We start from the raw sequence: 18,534 nt of genomic DNA, 5'->3' as shown, positions 1-18,534 counted from the left end.
ACTATTTAATGTCTCTAAGAGGTTTTAGAGAGTTTTACTCTAAAACTAACCATGAAATCTTAAATATCATATAACACAATTGCATAGAGACACTAATTTAAGATATCAAATGCAGGTTTTTGGGGGGAAACCCAAGGAACTGTGCATGTACAGTGAAAAATACAAAAAAAAAACCAAAAAAAGAAGAAAACCTATATTTCAATCCTATAAATAATAAAAAAAACCTTCGAAGTAACTGGGGAATACTTTTCCAATGGGAATTTGTATCTCAATAGCTTCTAAACTACTGTGGCGCCACCTATGCTCGCCGCTAGAGGGCCACGCGCTCGACTTTCTCGCAAGCACTCGATCTAGACACCTCGATGAGGCTCTCAATCGACTATTTAATGTCTCTAAGAGGTTTTAGAGAGTTTTACTCTAAAACTAACCATGAAATCTTAAATATCATATAACACAATTGCATAGAGACACTAATTTAAGATATCAAATGCAGGTTTTTGGGGGGAAACCCAAGGAACTGTGCATGTACAGTGAAAAATACAAAAAAAAACCAAAAAAGAAGAAAACCTATATTTCAATCCTATAAATAATAAAAAAAAACCTTCGAAGTAACTGGGGAATACTTTTCCAATGGGAATTTGTATCTCAATAGCTTCTAAACTACTGTGGCGCCACCTATGCTCGCCGCTAGAGGGCCACGCGCTCGACTTTCTCGCAAGCACTCGATCTAGACACCTCGATGAGGCTCTCAATCGACTATTTAATGTCTCTAAGAGGTTTTAGAGAGTTTTACTCTAAAACTAACCATGAAATCTTAAATATCATATAACACAATTGCATAGAGACACTAATTTAAGATATCAAATGCAGGTTTTTGGGGGGAAACCCAAGGAACTGTGCATGTACAGTGAAAAATACAAAAAAAAAACCAAAAAAAGAAGAAAACCTATATTTCAATCCTATAAATAATAAAAAAAACCTTCGAAGTAACTGGGGAATACTTTTCCAATGGGAATTTGTATCTCAATAGCTTCTAAACTACTGTGGCGCCACCTGTGCTCGCCGCTAGAGGGCCACGCGCTCGACTTTCTCGCAAGCACTCGATCTAGACACCTCGATGAGGCTCTCAATCGACTATTTAATGTCTCTAAGAGGTTTTAGAGAGTTTTACTCTAAAACTAACCATGAAATCTTAAATATCATATAACAGAATTGCATAGAGACACTAATTTAAGATATCAAATGCAGGTTTTTGGGGGGAAACCCAAGGAACTGTGCATGTACAGTGAAAAATACAAAAAAAAAACGAAAGAAAGAAGAAACCCCCATATCCCTTCCCACTTTTTCCCTCCAGGTTGGTGAAAAGCAGAAAGAGTACAAATACGGGGAATCCCCAAAGGGGATACATGGTCGAGTAAAGAAAGGAAATGATAAACGAAAGAAAAACCCTCGAAAAAAGGCAATCAATTAGACCAGTTCGTGTTCGGTTCTCTTTCCCTTTTGGAGTGTTTGCGGGTGGTTCGAGTGGCCCTGGGCAACTTCCATGGGGCTTTCCCCGTTTGCTTTCTTTCCGCCGACCCTCGTGCGGAAAGTACAGGCCACGGAGCTGTTGTTTCTCGTTTATCACGGTGTTATTTCAGCCGTTCCGTTCCCCGCAATTACGCCGATGTTCATCGAAAATTCACTATAATGAAATCGACTACCCCTCCGCGTGTTTTCAACCCTAACTTCCACCGACGCGAAAGGAGCACTCCGAAACAAATAAAAATATTTCTATGAGTTTGATGCAATTAATTATGAATTTTTGATTCCATTCTTTTTTTTTTATGGGGATGGAAGTTTTTTTGGGGTTTGTTTGAAGTGGAAATTTTTTTTGGTGTTTTCAGCAAGAGAGAATCAAGGAATTGTTCGATCTGGCGGTGCAGAGGCAGACTAAAGAGATGAACGACAACATAACTGGGCAAGGAATTGACAACCATTTAATGGGGCTTTGTTACGCCGCGAAGGAAGCTGGAGAACCGGTTCCAGATATATTCACGGACGAGGCTTACGGGATCATTAATCATTTCGCACTCTCCACGTCCCAGGTCAGTGTGAATCGATACGCGATCGATGATTGAAATTTTTGGGAAAATTAAAAATTTTCAAATTGGTCTGAGAAAATTATTGTTAGCTCAGGGGGTGAATTACAATCACTTTTGGTGAGTAAGACATACCCTCGAAATTCTACGCATTTTCGAGAAAAAAATTCAAGAATGTGGTCAAACTGTTGGATGAAATTAAAAATTTTCAAATTGGTCTGAAAAAATTATTGTTAGCTCAGGGGGTCAATTACAATCACTTTTGGTGAATAGACATAACCTCGAAATTCTACGCATTTTCGAGAAAAAAATTCGAGTAGGGGTGAAATTTTTTGAAAAAATTAAAAATGTTCAAATTCTTATAAAAAAATTATTTTTGGCTAGGGTGGTTAATTGCAATCACTTTTGATGAATACGCATACCTTCGAAATCCTACCCAGTTTTGTGAAAAAAAATCGAGTAGATTCAAAAATTTTACGACGAAATTAAAAATTTTCCAATTGTTCTAAAAAAATTATTCTTAGTTAAAGGGGCCAATTACAAGAATTTTTGGTGGATAGACATACCCACGAAATCCTACTCATTTTCGAGAAAAAAATTGGAGTAGAAGTGAAATTTTTTGACAAAATTCAAAATTTTCAAATCGTTCTAAAAAAATTATTCCTAGCTAGGAGGGTCAATTACAATAAATTTTGGTGAATAGACATAACAACGAAATCCTACCCATTTTCGAGATAAAAAATATTTACCGAAAATATAATGTGAAGGCAGAAATGGTACCCCAAAATTTCATGCATATCTTTAAAACGCCATAACTTTTGAATGGATTGAAGGATTTTAATGTTCAAAGCGGCAATCAACGCGTATTTTAGTCTAGAATATGTAGAAATTCTAAAAATATTGAAAAAGTTGGTCCCTGACACCATAAAATTACAAAAACTTCATAAAAATGGTACCAATTTTCAAACGACCATAACTCCCACAATAGTGAATATATTTCAATGAAATTTTTTTCTCGAGTAGTGCTTATGGATACCTACAAAAAAGTATTAGACAACTTTTCCGTAGGGTGTCAAACAAAATTATTATAAATTATTATAAAAAATCGACAGGGGGTAGGTGCAGAAATTTTTCGACAAAATTAAAAATTTTCAAATCGTTCTAAAAAAATTATTTCTAGCTAGAGAGGTCAATTACAATCACTTTTGGTGAATAGAAATAACCCCGAAATCCTACTCATTTTCGAGAAAAAAATTCGAGAAGGGGTGAAATTTTTTGACAAAATTAAAAATTTTCAAATTCTTATAAAAAAATTATTCTTAGCTATGGGGGTCAATTACAATAATTTTTGGTCAACAAACATACCCCCGAAATCCTACCCACTTTCGAGAAAAAAAATTCTTTGTAATATAATCTTAAACCAGGAATGCATATTTTTAAAAAAACCATAACTCCTGAACGAATTGGTGGATTTTAATGTTTCCAGATGCAAACAACGCGTATTTTGGTGAAGAATATTTTGGAATTCTAAGAATATTCTAAAACTTATTCCCTAACCCCATAAAGTGAGAAAATTCACCATAAAGATGATCAAATTTTCAAAAGACCATAACTCCTGCAATAGTAAATACAATCATTGGTCCAATAGTAATTACAATCTATTGACTGTTTCATTTCCCATCGATTTAAATTAATTTAAAGACCGCCTCCTTTTAGAACGAATCACTAGTGACACCTGGCGGCAAAACTGCCAAACTACTTGATGTACCATATGATAAAGAAATTTTGGCGCCATCTTCTCATGGATGGCGATCAATTGATAAACTATTCACCGAATTAGTATTAATAGAACACCTATAGTGTGTGCATAAATACATAAAACTTGACTATAGAAGGGATCGTTTAATATTTACCACTATTTGAAATGCTATTTTCTTTTCTTTTTTTCTAAAATTCGCTACGTATCAAGTATGATGTTTTCAGGTTACCACGAAGAACGAGGCAATCATTGGGTACGGGCCAGTGGTGCCAGATGGTTACGGATGCGCATACAACATCCGGAAAAACGGATTCCTGTTCTCGGTTTCCGCTTTCCACAGCGACGGTAGGACGAACGCGATGCGTTTTGCTCAAACGCTCGAGCAAAGTCTGCGCGACATGGCTGCCATGCTAAAGACCGCAATGGGCCAATAATAATCGAGCAACGAAACGCTCCAAATAAAATTTGCACAGTTTCGCCGGTAAGAAAGAAAATTAGGGAAATTGTTCCGAATCGGAAATCGCTACGAGTTCAAGCTTGTCGAACGAAAGTATTTATCGTAGTACGGTCAGTAGACGTTTAAGAAAACAGTTTACATTAGACGTATAGTTACCAATTGAGTGTAATTCAAGCTAACACAATTTATTAGACGTCGCTGGTTCGATATTCTTAATTAGGGAAGGCTGCAATCTGTCTCATAACACTTTACCGACCGGTAGCCTATTAATCAACTGTTTTATCGGTCGGTAAACGTCGACCGATAAAACAGTTGATTAACAGGCTATCGGTCGGTAAGCGTTGGCCGGTAAAACAGTCGATTAATAGGCTATCGGTCGGTAAAGTGTTAACACTTCGACTGCCAGGAATTTAAAAAATCAATTATCAAGTTGCAATGATTCAACTAAAATAAGTTAGGTTAATTTACGAATGATATCAAAGCTTCTGTTTGGCGGTCGACGCGTTGAACGATTCAAGATGGCGCTGCTCCATCTTAGCTACCAATTTAACATATCGTGGTAAAGGTACCTCATTTTCGTTGAAAGTAGTTTCCTACGAATAATCGATGTGATAAATTCTGTTTTTAAAAGATCTCTCGTATTTATAGTAAAATTCTGCACGAGTTCAGGTTGGTCGGGCAGCTTAGGTGTTTCACAAACTAGCGCGAATCATCGTCTGATCTTCGAACAATATTTCGATATTTACATTTATCTAGAACGCCATCTATAGGGACGAGTGCGAACGGGCTTGTTATTTCTCGTTGAAGTAGCCACCGATCTCGTCGCTCGATTTCTCGAACACGCGAACACGTTACGAATACTCACTTGTCTCATAATCGGCGACCGGAATTCGACTGACAGGGACGAAAATTGTTTAAACGTTAGTCGCTGCGTGTAGTAGGCAATATAGATCGATCGGTCATAAACTCTAGTCCTGTTACGAACATCCTCGAACATTTACGTCCGAGCGCTGGAAGTTCCTTTCCTGAAAGCGAACAATTTCAATTGTTTACTTATTATATATCGTATGCTTGACCATAATCGTTAGTTAGTATTAATTAAACCACGCACGAGGCACACGAATCACCTCGTGTGAACATTCGTAACCCAAACTGACTGTCGTATCGACACGAAACTGAAGAAGCGACCGCAGCGCCGTCTGCTCACTAATAGCGGTCAATTGAGGAACTATTCACGATTATTCTAACGAAATTAATCGATTGATCGTTAATTCTGGGCCATACAGCTCTCATTCCGTTAAAAAACAATAACTTTCTGCAATTTCTGACTAACTTTTCATTTTTATAACCTGTTGGTAACTTTTTGAGGTCTCGTATGCCTCGTCTGTGGTTAGTTATTAATTATAATCTATTATCGGTGCTTTGACGAAGTCGATCTCGTGTTCTGAGTATTCTAGTCAACGTAATTTTAACTGGAGGATTAGTTAGTGTTATTTAGAGTGGTATTGCTAGGTTAGGCGAGTGCTAGGCACAAATGTCACTTAAATGTGTTGTGAAACCACATTTTCCTCTTTCGTTATAGAATTTTGTTCTTTTAAAAGACGTAGCATCATAATTATACTTCTTCCATGAAATATAAACCTTGGAAGCTTTTAGTAGAACGTTACAGAAGATTTCAAATAATTTAGAACTGTTGACTCGATCTATTAACACGTTCAGAAGTTTCTTTTTTATTATGTTATTGACTACATGTGTAAAATTCCCGCGTAAAATTGTTTCGAAAATCTTCGTTAAATTCTCGGGTTGAAAAAGAATTAGGTTATATCGAGGCTGAAGATATTGTTTCCTACATAGACGCGAATAAAGGATAGAAATACGCGAATAGACGCCGATAAATGAACCTCGTTAGGTAGAGAAGAGATTTCTAGCGCACGGACTCTCGTCTGCCGCAAACACTTTTTAAACGTGGCCAATCGTTCGTGTGTTGGCGCCCGCACAGTAAACTCTTGTCCAATTCTTAGGTAGGTCGGCGATTCGCCCATCTCGATAGACCGGCGAACGTCGACGATAGCTCTATCTGTCTATCACGTTAATATTCTACGTCTAATAACTACTGTAACTAGAGCTACTTCTCCTAAGTACCGAACTCTGTCGATAGAGAAACGATGTTACCTTCCCCCTGGGGCACGAAACTGTTATCGGTCGGCGCGACCCTCCGTACCGACGTCGTTACGCTTGCTCTGTTTTATCGACCGAGCAGAGCTCTACTCTGGAAGTGTCGAGTGCCCGCCATTTCGAGTTCGAACATTTCAAACAACTAGACTAGAACGAAGTAGTATTGCAGATTATTCACAATTCGATCAGATTATAAAGATCGATCGAGGACCATAGAAAACATATCAAATAACGTCGTACTAAGGTTGCAAACTTGAAATTTTCCGGGTACCGACACCCCCCCCCCTACTACAATACATATTTGTTGATATTAGTAACATTTTACGAACTCCGTTAGCTTTGTTGAAAACTACTTCCACTGTACAGACACGCGTATTAGGTAAACTTTTCATCGATGAATGTTTCATCTCTCTATATATATATATATATATAAATATATATTGTCGTTACGCGATGGGTTTATTATTGGATATTAGTTGATCAGAAGTTTTATATTCAGAGTCTAAGAAGTTCTGCTTTAACTTATCACAGAGTGAATCTTTGAATAAACACGAGGAATTGCGATGGTTCCTTATATTGTTAAAATTGTACAGGGTGTTCAACCTTGGGAAAAATTTTAATGGGGGGATTCTGGAGGCCAAAATAAGACGAAAATCAAGAATACCAATTTCCAAAATAAGGCTTCGTTAAAAAGTTATTAACGTTTGAAGTTCCGCCTGTGAGACGGGAACCGTGCGCGCTGCACACTTTAACTTTAAACGTTAATAACTTTTTAACGAAGCCTCAATTAAAAAATTACTATTCTTCATTTTCGTCTTATTTTGGTCTCCAGAATCCCCCATTAAAATTTCCCCCAAGGTTGTACATCCTGTATATACGTGTACGCACATATCATTAGGCATTTACGTACGTAAGAGAATGTATACATATCCCGCGTATATGTGTACGATATATGAAAGTGTTCTGTATTAGTTTAAGATGCAAATACCTATTACGTGTAAGGTAAAATAGAATTATTATTTAAACTAATTATACGTACTGCAACGTGATCGCGATTGCACGTTTACGGCCAAGAATATCACGCATATCAGGCGAAAGCCACAAATAGCGATAATTTTATCGAATAGGACGTGTCCTAGTAAGTTGATAGAATTACTCACGAATGAAGTTCACTGAACAGACAATATCGTATATGTATATTGAAAGTTCAGCGGGACGTTGTTTCGGAGAAAAAAGAAAAAATCGTACGAAGACTACTGTGAAATTTGGTATTGTAAAATTATACGCGCGAAATATGAAATGTGATAACAACGTAATTAGTAAGAATTCTATTCATGAATTATGAAAAAAAAATAATTGTTTCGAGAGATAGCCGTCTTCGTATGTAACGTATCTAACGATTATTAAACTCGTAAGCACACTTCGTTTTCTGTTTCTACAGAAAGTATACACAGCATACCTCTGTAATTAAATAACTAAAAAGCAAGTATGTTGTATTACGTGTACGTTTCCTTGTGCAACAATAAACACTATTGTGACACCACTTCTTTTATTCTATTTACAAATACAGTGTTTACACCAGTTAACATTAGAAAATAATTTAAAGTACACTTTGTGAATATACAAATAACTTTCTCCGGAGACTGGAATGTTACAACCTATCGACAACTTTTATTTGATCGACTTGCACATACTTACGGAAGCTATTAGACTCTCAGTTCGATACTGAATAAAAAAATCTGATTGTGGCATAATTCTATTAGGAACTGCAAAGTCGTCTAAACAACAGAATTACGGGAAAGCTTTAAAAGATAATCGAGAGACTTGTTATTTTTTACAAGTACTTTTGCTATTAAACAGCCAGGAGTCTCGTTTAACTGAGATTCAAGGATAATCAAAACTCGGCTGTACTTAACCTGATGCAGGTGATAAGATATTACAAAATGTCTCGAACCTTCCAAACTGAAAGAATCTAAAATTTAATTTGTGTGTTATACCTGATGGCGCGGTACTGTTAAATCAGCATTTACATCTTCGTACGCTTGAGCAAACGGCAGAGTGAGCAAGGCGTACGCGGTGAACCGTTTCTTTGGGTCGTGTTGCAAGCATTTGTTAATTAGGTCAATGCCTTCGACGCAAAGGTTTTTTGGCAACGTTGGTGTTTCGCCCATTCCAACCTAGAATAGTTAGCATATAGAGCGGGACATCTTAGACAAATGTGATCTTCGAGTGCTATTGCTATACCAGACCTTGAACATTATTTGGTAATTCGAATCGTAATCTGACCAAGGTCGTCGTCCACTGGCCATTTCTACAACGCAACAACCGACCGACCAAATGTCAGCGGCTCTACCGTGGCCGCCAGTTTCCGATTTCATGAACACTTCCGGCGCCATATAAGCTGCACGGAACGAAATTATGTCACTGTCACGTTTAACGATGGGGACTAGGCGTCTTACTAACCTTGAGTGCCGACGAAACCTTGCAACTCGCCAGGCATTGTGGTGTGAGCCTTGATTTGCACGGCACTCCCGAAATCCCCGAGCTTCAGACAGTTGGCCTCGTCCGTTAGAAAAATATTTGCAGCTGCACGTAGAATAGAAACGTAAATAGAGGTGAAAACGATCGAGCTAACTCTTTGCGGCACGCTGGGACTGAAAGGCGACCCGCCATTTTGGATTGCAGCAGCTGCGTGCGCGCGCATGGGTTTGGAACTCGTCTTATGTACGGAAGGTTTATCGCGACTATTTTTTTTTGCGTATTTACGATAACATTTCTGTGCAATTGCGCCGCAAAGAGTTACTTCAAGAGGTGAGACTTGCATTTAATGTCGCGATGAACTATTCCGTTAGAGTGAAGTACAGCCACGGCTGAGAGGAGTTGATGAGTATATTTTCTGACCAGCGTTTCCGGCAAACCGTTCCCACTTCCCGCCACCAGACTCTCCAAAGTCCCCTCGGCGCAGAATTCCATAAATATTAGCATTTCCTCCTGCAACAAATGCAATTTCGTTGAAGATTATTTCTAAAGAGACTCTTCGAGACTTTTGTTGCATACTCGATGAATCTCCAGCCCGTAGTATCGAACTAAATGTTTGTGCTGGATCCCCTCGAATATCTGTAACTCCTCAGCGACCCGCCTGATGGCTCTGTGGTCGCCAGGTTGCAACTGGACCTCTTTCATCGCCAACAATTCACCGGTTTGATTGTTCACCACCGTGTAGACCTTGCCAAATCTTCCTTGGCCTGCAAAACAGAGGTTTCCACGTAGAACAAAGAACATTCTCCCGGTAGCAAAATCATTTACCTATTTTGATTCCCCTCTGCCACGTGAACGTGACTCTCCTCGCTTTGATGCGCACTCTGTCGACAGATTTCCTGTCCGTGACCAGTCCGATGAGTTCGCGACTCCTCAGCCTATCATCGATCTCCGATTCTACCTTTTTAATAGCGCGAATCACTCGTTCTTGCCTAGGCACGCTACGATCGGACGTATTCAAAATGGCGGCCACGCTGCCGTCGACCACGGTCGACGAGAACTTCCTCGAGCCCGAGGACACGTCCGGGGACTTGAGAACATCTTTGGGCCTCTGTGAAAGGCTCAAACTAGCGGTTCTGCTCCTGGCGTGGCAAGGGGACGAGGCTCTCGAGCGAGACAACCGTCGTAAATCTGAAATGAGAACGTCTCATTGCGAGTCTCTGGCTAGCCTGGTAACTTAAACCCTTACTTTCCGTCTCTACGTTGGTAACAGTGTTGGCGTTACCAACCACGTGGGATATGCAACGATCCATGCACGTCTTCAGCTCTTCGAACTCGTCGTCGGTCAGATGCTTGGTATTGTGTGGCTCACAGACAGTGATTAGGAACTCTAATCCTTGATTTGCCCATCTGGGCCTCAGGCCCCTCCCACGCTCGCAGCGTGTTCTAACGAACTCCATCCACAGAAGAGCGAAAGACACTAGACTTCGAGCCAAGAGAGCCTTTTCACCGAGCGCGAATAGTTTACACGTCTCTTTATGGTAGTCAAACCCCATTCGATAGGCTTGGTGAAGTATTTCTCTTATTCTAGAACGCATGGCAAATCGGTCACACTCTGCGTTGGGTTCCTCAACTTCCTCGATGTCGCGTTCGAAGTTCTCGATGACGCTTCTTATCTGGTGACGCAGGTCCATGACAGTTTCCTAGATAGATGAACAGGATTCTTTTAACACTAGATTGCCCAAGGAAGTCATTTCGACTGCTTTTTAATTTCAATTAGAAAAACAATTATGTATATAATGACACAATTTCTTAGAATTTTGTGACTCTTTGTACAACATATAAATGCGTTTATTAATAATTGTAGTTACCTCCCCCCTCCTTCATTTCCGGTATATATATATATATATATATCTGTTATACCTATATCGCCCAAAAGCAGTCATTTTGACTGCTTGGGAAATTTTAAATAATCAAATGACTCTTATTATTGAATTGAGTAAATTTCTTATATGACCAGTTCGACTCTGTATTGAAATAACGGTTTTCATTTTTTTTCGATTACCAACACATGATAACATACAAGTACATGATAAATTGTCGATTTGGGCTTACCTAACCCAGACCTAACCCAGACCTAACCCAGACATAACCCAGACCCTAGATCTGGGTTAGGTCTGGATTAGATCTGAGTTAGATCTGAGTTAGGTCTGGGTTAGGTCTGGATTAGATTTGAGTTAGCTCTGGGTTAGGTCTGGATTAGATCTGAATTAGATCTGGGTTAGGTCTGGTTTAGGTCTGGGTTAGGTCTGGGTTAGGTCTGGATTAGATCTGAGTTAGCTCTGAGTTAGGTCTGGATTAGATCTGAATTAGATCTGGGTTAGGTCTGGGTTAGGTCTGGTTTAGGTCTGGGTTAGGTCTGGGTTAGGTCTGGATTAGTTAATAATCCAAATTATCTTAACCCTTTGCACTCCTATGTCGAGTGTGATTCGACATCAATTTTGATCTCAGGAGCACCTTCGTCAAGTCTCACTCGACATTCTTTCAAGTCCAAACCAAACAGATATCATACACTTGGAAATTACAAAATACAACAACAGTGTAAATAAAACACTTACTTTAACAGGTAAATTTCAAATAAAACACTTAAAAGCATTGTTCGTCAAGTCCCATTCGACATTTTTTCGAGTCCAAACCAAATCATACACATGGAAATTACAAAATACAACAACAGTGTAAATGAGACCTAACCCAGACCTAACCCAGATCTAACCCAGACCTAACCCAGATCTAATCCAGATCTAATCCAGACCTAACCCAGACCTAACTCAGATCTAATCCAGACCTAACCCAGACCTAACTCAGATCTAATCCAGACCTAACCCAGACCTAACCCAGATCTAATCCAGACCTAACCCAGACCTAACTCAGATCTAATCCAGACCTAATCCAGACCTAACCCAGACCTAACCCAGACCTAACCCAGATCTAATCCAGATCTAATCCAGATCTAACCCAGACCTAACTCAGATCTAATCCAGACCTAACCCAGACCTAACCTTGACCTATTGATAAATTGCAGTTTCTCAATAAGCTAAAGTAGTACTTGTTATTCGAATCTTTATGCAGTGATACTTGTTCTAACAAGTTGTTTATTTTATTTCTGCGCCCTAAATTCATAATATTAAAAATTAATTTTAAACAAATTTCTTTACACATTAGTTAGTCTTTCACAATGCAGTAATTTTGACTGCTTTTGGGCAATATATGTATATACTAAGTTTCAGTCTTTCTAGTGTTAAACGTTTTAACTTTATTCTTCAGTGGACTCTTACCCTTAAATCTATCAAAGACCCTTCCAACACGTCGTTGAAGACTGGCCACTTCTCGATGTCGCGTTGCAGACACCTGGCGAGGGTGACGCTTTTGACGACTTTCTCACGAGCCTCCACGAACATCCCTTGCCATTCACGGCCCACGAATATAACTTGTAATCTGAACAATGTCTCAGGATGGAACACACATTTGTCGAGCGCGGACGAAAGGGTATAAATCTAGGCTTACTTGTTCGACCAATCGTCGTCGCTCCACTCCTCCGTGCTCTCCTTGATCTCGCGAGGCCTCTCGTTGAAGAATTCTTTCACCTGCTTGATCATCGTTCTCGCGATTTCGCTGGAAAGATTTCAAATAAACAGTGTTTACATTCCCTAAAAAATTGAACGCTTACCAAAACTTCACGCCAGCTATTTTGTATCCGTCGGATATATTCCCGGCGATCGACTTGACGAATATCCACTCGTCCATGATCAGGTTCTTGTGAAAGCTGTCGTGCTGCACCATGTCTACCCACTGTTGCAGATAGTCTAGATACACCTCGAAGACAGCCTTCAGGCTTTCGTCGAAGTCTTTCACGTCCTCTTGGAACAGATACTCGCAGCTGTTGTTGTCGCCAGCGATCGCCGCGCAGGAATGAGCAGCGAATCTGTCGCGGTGGATGCAGGCGATCCTGAGACCCTCTCTGAGCTCGCGCATGAGCTGTCGAACCGACAAGGGACTAGGTTGCTCCGGCTTCTGCTCCAGCCTCATTCTCAAGAACTCGTGCACCACGTCCAAGGGTACACGAGACAGGAACACGAAGGCGGCTCTGAAATAATTAACGGTTATTTAATGGAAAACTATGAGAGCAAGACGTAAACGCGATACGTTACTCCATTTGTCTACCTATACGAGGGGAGATTCAGCTCTCTTGCTTCGGGACACCAGACACCGTATCGACGCAGCTGCTCGTCGCCTTCGTACTCCTCGCTCACGGCGTTCTCAGACTCGCTTATGTTACTCTTCTCTAACGTCAGTCTTGCTTTCCTCAGGATGGACGTGTGCAGTCTCTCGAGGAAGTTTAAACTCTTCCCGAGGCCTCTGGTCTTCAACACGTCTTCGATATACTTCCTACGTGCAACAAAGTATAATTAACCGTGGGTAAATCAAAGAAAATGATTTTAAGTCTCACCTGTAGGCCTGTCGATCGAACTCGACCAAGTAGAAGTCGAGTTGCTCGCCCTTCTCGTACCCCGTGAAGGTGAAGGAGGTGTCGGGTGTGGGAGTCCATGATTGGACTATTGACAAACCAACGGACGAATTGTTACTGTTGTTACTGTCAGACGGGCTGGAGCTTTCATCCTGATTCGAGATCTTGAACCGTACCGAGGACTGTCGCTGCTCCGAAGAGTCCACCGTGTCAGAAGACCGTGAACTGTAGAAAATAAAGTAGAGTTTAATGCTCTAAATATCAATTGTTGCATTATAGTTCGCACCTTATCCCGGAATCTCCAGTTTCATCGTGTTTTTTCTTATTGTGCAACATCATGAGCAATCTTCCCAATATTTGCAACTTGAAGCGATGATGTTTCGTCATATTGTACCACAGACACATCGCTTTCACTCGACCACTGAACTCAGCGCTCTTGTACAGCGGATAATGCGCAGCCAGAGCTTGCGACGAGGGGTAAAGCGCCTCGGCTGCTTCCAATCTGGCCAATAAACCTTCAACTTGCTGTAACGCCTCCCCCTGTGCTCGCGCACACGCTCTACAATACATCGAAAGGCAACCTGGACAAATACCTAGCTCTATGCTCGGGCTGGATCCAGGATTCTCTGCTCGATCAGAGTCCGTGTCGCTAACGTTGATCCAAGGTGTATTATTATCCTTCACGCTCGCGATAGGATCGTATCTGTGAACGTATTTGGATTAGAAGCTGATTGAAAATGTGTGGCTTATAAATTCTGTTAATTTACCTGTACTCCATTATTTCTTTAAGTAAACCTTCCACGGCTTCGCGTTGCTTGCACAAGTACTCGTCTTGCGCCATTGGACTTCGATCCGCGTGGTGAGCTTGCAATTCCAGCCATATCAAATCTTTCAACTCGTTCTGCCATCGGGATTCTTCGTGGCTCATCTGACGACGACAATTGCGCTCTTTGCTGCCCTGCAATGTTGTTAAAAAATAACATTAGCTATGTAAAATACTGTTTTTTTAAAATTTTACTAAATTATTGAAACTCGTATAGAGGTTGTTCAGTCAACCGTGGGAAAAATTTTGATGGGGGATTCTGGAGCCAAAAATAAGACAAAAATCAAGAATACCGATTTCCAAAATAAGGCTTCGTTAAAAAGTTATTAACGTTTGAAGATAAAGTGTGCAGCGCGCACGGTTCCCGTTTCACAGGCGGACCTATAAACGTTAATAAATTTTTAACGAAGCCTCAAACGAAAAATTACTATTCTTCATTTTCGTCTTATTTTGGGCTCCGGAACCCCCCATTAAAATTTTTCCCACGGTTGACTGGAACAACCTGTATACCTCGAAACATGACTATTTACCAATTTGATTAGAAAGGAGAATGTGTCGTGGAATATTTCTCGTTCCTCGAAACTTAGCGCCTTTGGTGAATGCACGGCCGATTCTATACTGTCCAACAAGAGAATTTGCTCGTTAAGTTCAGGCTCAACCTTCTTCTCTTCTATGTCCACGGGCTTTGACCGCAGACTTCGAAATCTATTTCTGGTTTCAATCTGTAAATAGTCTCCATTAGTTCTCGTTTGAACGTCGGCCAAAACGCTCTTTTGGTCTTGAAATGTCAGAGAATGGACACCTTCATATGATTAGGTGTGGACGATTGATAATGATCCGATCTTTCGGCGTAATTGTAGGCCGCCTCCATGTCTAGCTTTAAGTCCCTCTCGTTGCCTCGCAATAATTTCAAACTTCTTTTACATTTTCGATTTCCCTCCTTCGTCATGTCCTGATTCGTCTCGTTTTCGCAATCCCTGTCCGCTTTATCGCACATCTCGTTGAATATTATGTTGTCCAGAGTGTTTCGTCTGCGAATCATCACTTTCGACGGCGTTTCCTTCTCTAACGACTTTACGTCTCTGAAAATTAATTATAATAATAATTTAATAGTAATTTAATTGAATTAAATTAATCAACTGAGATTAATTAACTTACCCCCCATTAAGTTTCTGCTTCATGTACCTCTTCTTGCGATTCAGTCGTGTCCTCGGCGGCGTCCGTCCGTAAATATCGCACATCGCTTGGATCGACTCATCGAACTCACTAGTTGCGATGCTCGATATTTTTTTACTGCAAAATAATAAATACAGACCAAAATAAGACGAAAATCAAGAATATCAATTTTTCATTTGAGGCTTCGTTAAAAAGTTATTAACGTTTAAAGTTAAAGTGTGCAACGTGAACGGTTCCCGTCTCACAAACGCAACTTTAAACGTTAATAACTTTTTAACGAAGCCTCAAACAAAAAATTACTATTCTTTATTTTCGTCTTATTTTGGCCCCTAGAATCCCCTATTAAAATTTTTCCCACGGTTGCCAGAACACCTTTTCAAGTTCAAGTTCGTTACAATATTTGACTCACTTTTATACAAACTACGAAACAACACGGGATATATTCCGAGTAAATATTATTAAGAACCATGTGTTCGTACGTTTTGAAAAACCGCCCACGTAGGAGAGTCGCGACTGGAATGCGCAAATTCGATAACTATGTGATCGCAACAATCACACCGACATTTTCGCATAACAGGTGTCGTGTCCAAACAATACGTTTCTCACGATTCACAACAGTAGAAAACACGCGTTCGGCGATTAATCTCGCGATGCAGCGTCTACGATCCGTTCGTGATCGTAGATTGTCACTCTGCCACGAACGAATGCCAAGCTACAGAATTAAATGCCCGACGAAATTTCGATAAATGGTCGTCACTACGAGAACGACAGTCCTCTCGTACGATCGACGAGCATATGTGCGCTTCTTCTTCGTTCCTCGTCGTATAAATACAACGGTCTACTTTCGATGCGTGGAGAACGCGACCGAACGTCGAATGACATGTAAACAAAGCGTAAACATCGAGCCGGTGCTATTTTCGAATCGCTCGGGCCAGCTAGACGGGAACCGTTCGACGCGAAGTCGAGGGTGGAACTCACCCAACGTAACCGGCCTCATCGTCAGAGGAGCCCGAGTAGAGAAATTCCGTAGGACGATTTCGTCTATCGTAACCAAACATTCTTCGCACGCGAGATACATATCACATATCGAGACGATGCGGATGAACCAGGAGTGTGCAGGCCAGGGCTGTCCACTCTGACTGAAAACTGGAGTCACGGTACTTCCAGAGCGCCCCGCGAGTGGCGCTGATGTAGTATTCTCCATTATCTCACAGTGCATAGTTTGTGGTTATTCAACGATCTTCAAAGAATTTTGTTTGGAAGCGATGAAATACTATGAAGTTCATCGTCAAAAGAGCACCACACTGCATTAAAATTATTTTTATAATTCAAATTTGTATTTACTAAAAGTGTAGACCTTAATTTATTAAACTTACTCTGAGACTTATTTTTACAATTAAAAGCAACCGTAATGGGTCGAAAAATACGTTGACTACGTGGCGCCATCTTACGACGAAACGCCCAAGTTTAAGCTTGGGCATTCTGCCGTGGATGGAGCCACTCGTTCAGCTTTCCTGAGCCACCTAGCGTCGAAGAAACCAAACTGTACATATTATTTATTTATTTATAATATATATTCAATTTTCAAACTATTCAAAGAACTTAATTGCTATGCCTGTAATTTCAGTACCTGTAGTATTTATTTATCCATCGTTATAAATATTCAAAAAGAAACAGATAAAGCAATGTAATATTTATTTACATAATGAAACATACGTTTTATTTAATATGTTACTTTAAAAGACTACTTAATCGTGCACGCTTTTTACACATACTTTTGTATTCCTGTTGTTTAAAATTATCCTACGTACATGGACAAACCTCAGTCTTGCAAAATATACACTTTGATTTTATTTAAATACAAAAACGTGTGCATTAGTCACGATAAATTAGTCGGAGCTTATCAGTTAATACAGCATTTAAACAATTCTAACAGTAAATGTTTATTGAAAGTAATTCAGTACATTAAATTGAAAAATAAATTATATAATACTATAGCTACAGTATTTATCAATTAATCTGTATACAGTTTTCTTTAACTTAACGATTTAAGTGAAAAGTTTGAAAATCATCTAACCTCGTTATCCTTCTATATGAAAATATTACTTTTCCAATTATAATACACTGATTATGAGAAAAGTGTTAATTTCATTGTTTCAATTCAATCACATTCATAGAGATGCAGAGCAAAATATTTTACCTAACGTTTAAGTATTTTTTTTTTAATTCCCTAACGTTATGTTAATCAGTAAAACATTTCAATATGCGTAACCAATGTATATCAGCATCAATTATCTAAATTTTACAGAATTGTACACAAATTCTGGAACACGTTAAAAAGTCCGTACGTGTTAATTTCCCCAAAAAATCGAATCAGTGTTAAGTAAGCATAATTGCGTATGATATAATAAATTACATTTAACTGACACTGAACTATAATCATATGTATATAATTCATTATGCCATCTATCGATATAAATAATTTGTATACTGTAACATCAATCAGATGTAATTTATTATATTGTATACAATTCTTTCCATTATTTCTATTTCTATTCTGCGATTTTCGTTACACGTACAAGACGTTCGTAAAAGAAATACCCTATCCCTATGCAGCTCAGATTTTACTATTACAATCTTCATTGGATATCGTAAGTACACAATCAATTAGAACTGTAAAATAGCTAATTGTGTTCTTAATCTGATCTAAATGGATACAAATAACAAAGTACTTCGTTTATGAACATCATTGCACATTGTATTAGGTTGTTCGGAATGTTCGTTTTCAAATTCGTACGTTGGACGTGTTAACTAACATAATTTCACAAGATTTAATAAGAACGTTTGTTTTGATAGAAATTTTAATCTTGGAAGAGCTTAAAAATCAGCTGTTTTGATCCAAATCCAGTTAAACAAAATGTCGTCTTATGAATTTCTGTGCAAGACTTGAAACGAACTTTTCGAACAACCTGATGCATTATATTGGAATAAAATCTTGGCTATGAAAATGAGGCAGGTAGGTACAAGAATCGATACTTGTTAAAAACAAACATAATCACA

The 18,534-nt window shown here is 39.3% G+C and overlaps 2 protein-coding genes across 6 annotated transcripts in view; one reads left to right on the top strand and one right to left on the bottom strand.

Moving 5' to 3' along the window:
• LOC122402217 (vesicular acetylcholine transporter-like) overlaps positions 1 to 4,521 on the top strand; it is a 93,726-nt gene extending 89,205 nt beyond the window's left edge. For all 3 annotated transcript variants that reach the window (XM_043404827.1, XM_043404825.1, XM_043404826.1), the window contains exons 12-13: positions 1,887 to 2,087; positions 4,065 to 4,521. In XM_043404827.1, the coding sequence (XP_043260762.1) occupies positions 1,887 to 2,087; positions 4,065 to 4,274 (411 nt within the window). In that variant the 3' untranslated portion in view covers positions 4,275 to 4,521. The remainder of the gene's footprint in view (positions 1 to 1,886; positions 2,088 to 4,064) is intronic.
• A 176-nt stretch (positions 4,522 to 4,697) lies between these two features.
• LOC122402272 (mitogen-activated protein kinase kinase kinase 4) lies at positions 4,698 to 16,575 on the bottom strand. Of its 3 annotated transcripts, none has more exons than XM_043404915.1 (19): positions 16,453 to 16,575; positions 15,457 to 15,591; positions 15,101 to 15,380; positions 14,829 to 15,020; positions 14,243 to 14,433; positions 13,762 to 14,178; positions 13,458 to 13,700; positions 13,172 to 13,396; positions 12,678 to 13,094; positions 12,515 to 12,622; positions 12,286 to 12,445; positions 10,200 to 10,653; positions 9,779 to 10,141; positions 9,530 to 9,717; positions 9,295 to 9,463; positions 8,936 to 9,058; positions 8,722 to 8,873; positions 8,470 to 8,649; positions 4,698 to 5,322 (listed from the first exon to the last, which is right to left on the bottom strand). In XM_043404915.1, the coding sequence occupies exons 1-19, from the start codon at positions 16,530 to 16,532 to the stop codon at positions 5,275 to 5,277; spliced, it is 4,125 nt and encodes a 1,374-aa protein (XP_043260850.1). In that variant the 5' UTR covers positions 16,533 to 16,575; the 3' UTR covers positions 4,698 to 5,274. The 3 variants fall into 3 exon arrangements, with proteins under 3 accessions (XP_043260850.1, XP_043260851.1, XP_043260852.1); XM_043404916.1 differs by lacking the exon at positions 16,453 to 16,575 and adding an exon at positions 15,954 to 16,059; XM_043404917.1 differs by lacking the exon at positions 16,453 to 16,575 and adding an exon at positions 15,884 to 16,010.
• Between the last annotated feature and the right edge of the window lie 1,959 nt (positions 16,576 to 18,534).

This window comes from Colletes gigas, unplaced genomic scaffold, assembly GCF_013123115.1.
Source record: "Colletes gigas isolate AHSC1104 unplaced genomic scaffold, ASM1312311v1 Colletes_gigas_Sc00034, whole genome shotgun sequence".
Taxonomy (NCBI): Eukaryota; Metazoa; Arthropoda; class Insecta; order Hymenoptera; family Colletidae; genus Colletes; species Colletes gigas.
The sequence above is the reverse complement of the archived record's forward strand: the minus strand, read 5'-3'. Positions and strand labels throughout refer to the sequence as shown.

What these genes read in the sequence shown, in the direction of transcription:
- LOC122402272 (XM_043404915.1), bottom strand. Translation starts at nt 16,532, where the DNA reads ATGTTTGGTTACGATAGACGAAATCGTCCTACGGAATTTCTCTACTCG. An exon ending in CCACACCTAATCATATGAAG is followed by an intron (nt 15,021 to 15,100) that starts GTGTCCATTCTC and finishes GACTATTTACAG; the next exon opens with ATTGAAACCAGAAATAGATT. An exon ending in ACGGGCTGGAGATTCATCGA is followed by an intron (nt 9,464 to 9,529) that starts GTATGCAACAAA and finishes CATTTGTTGCAG; the next exon opens with GAGGAAATGCTAATATTTAT.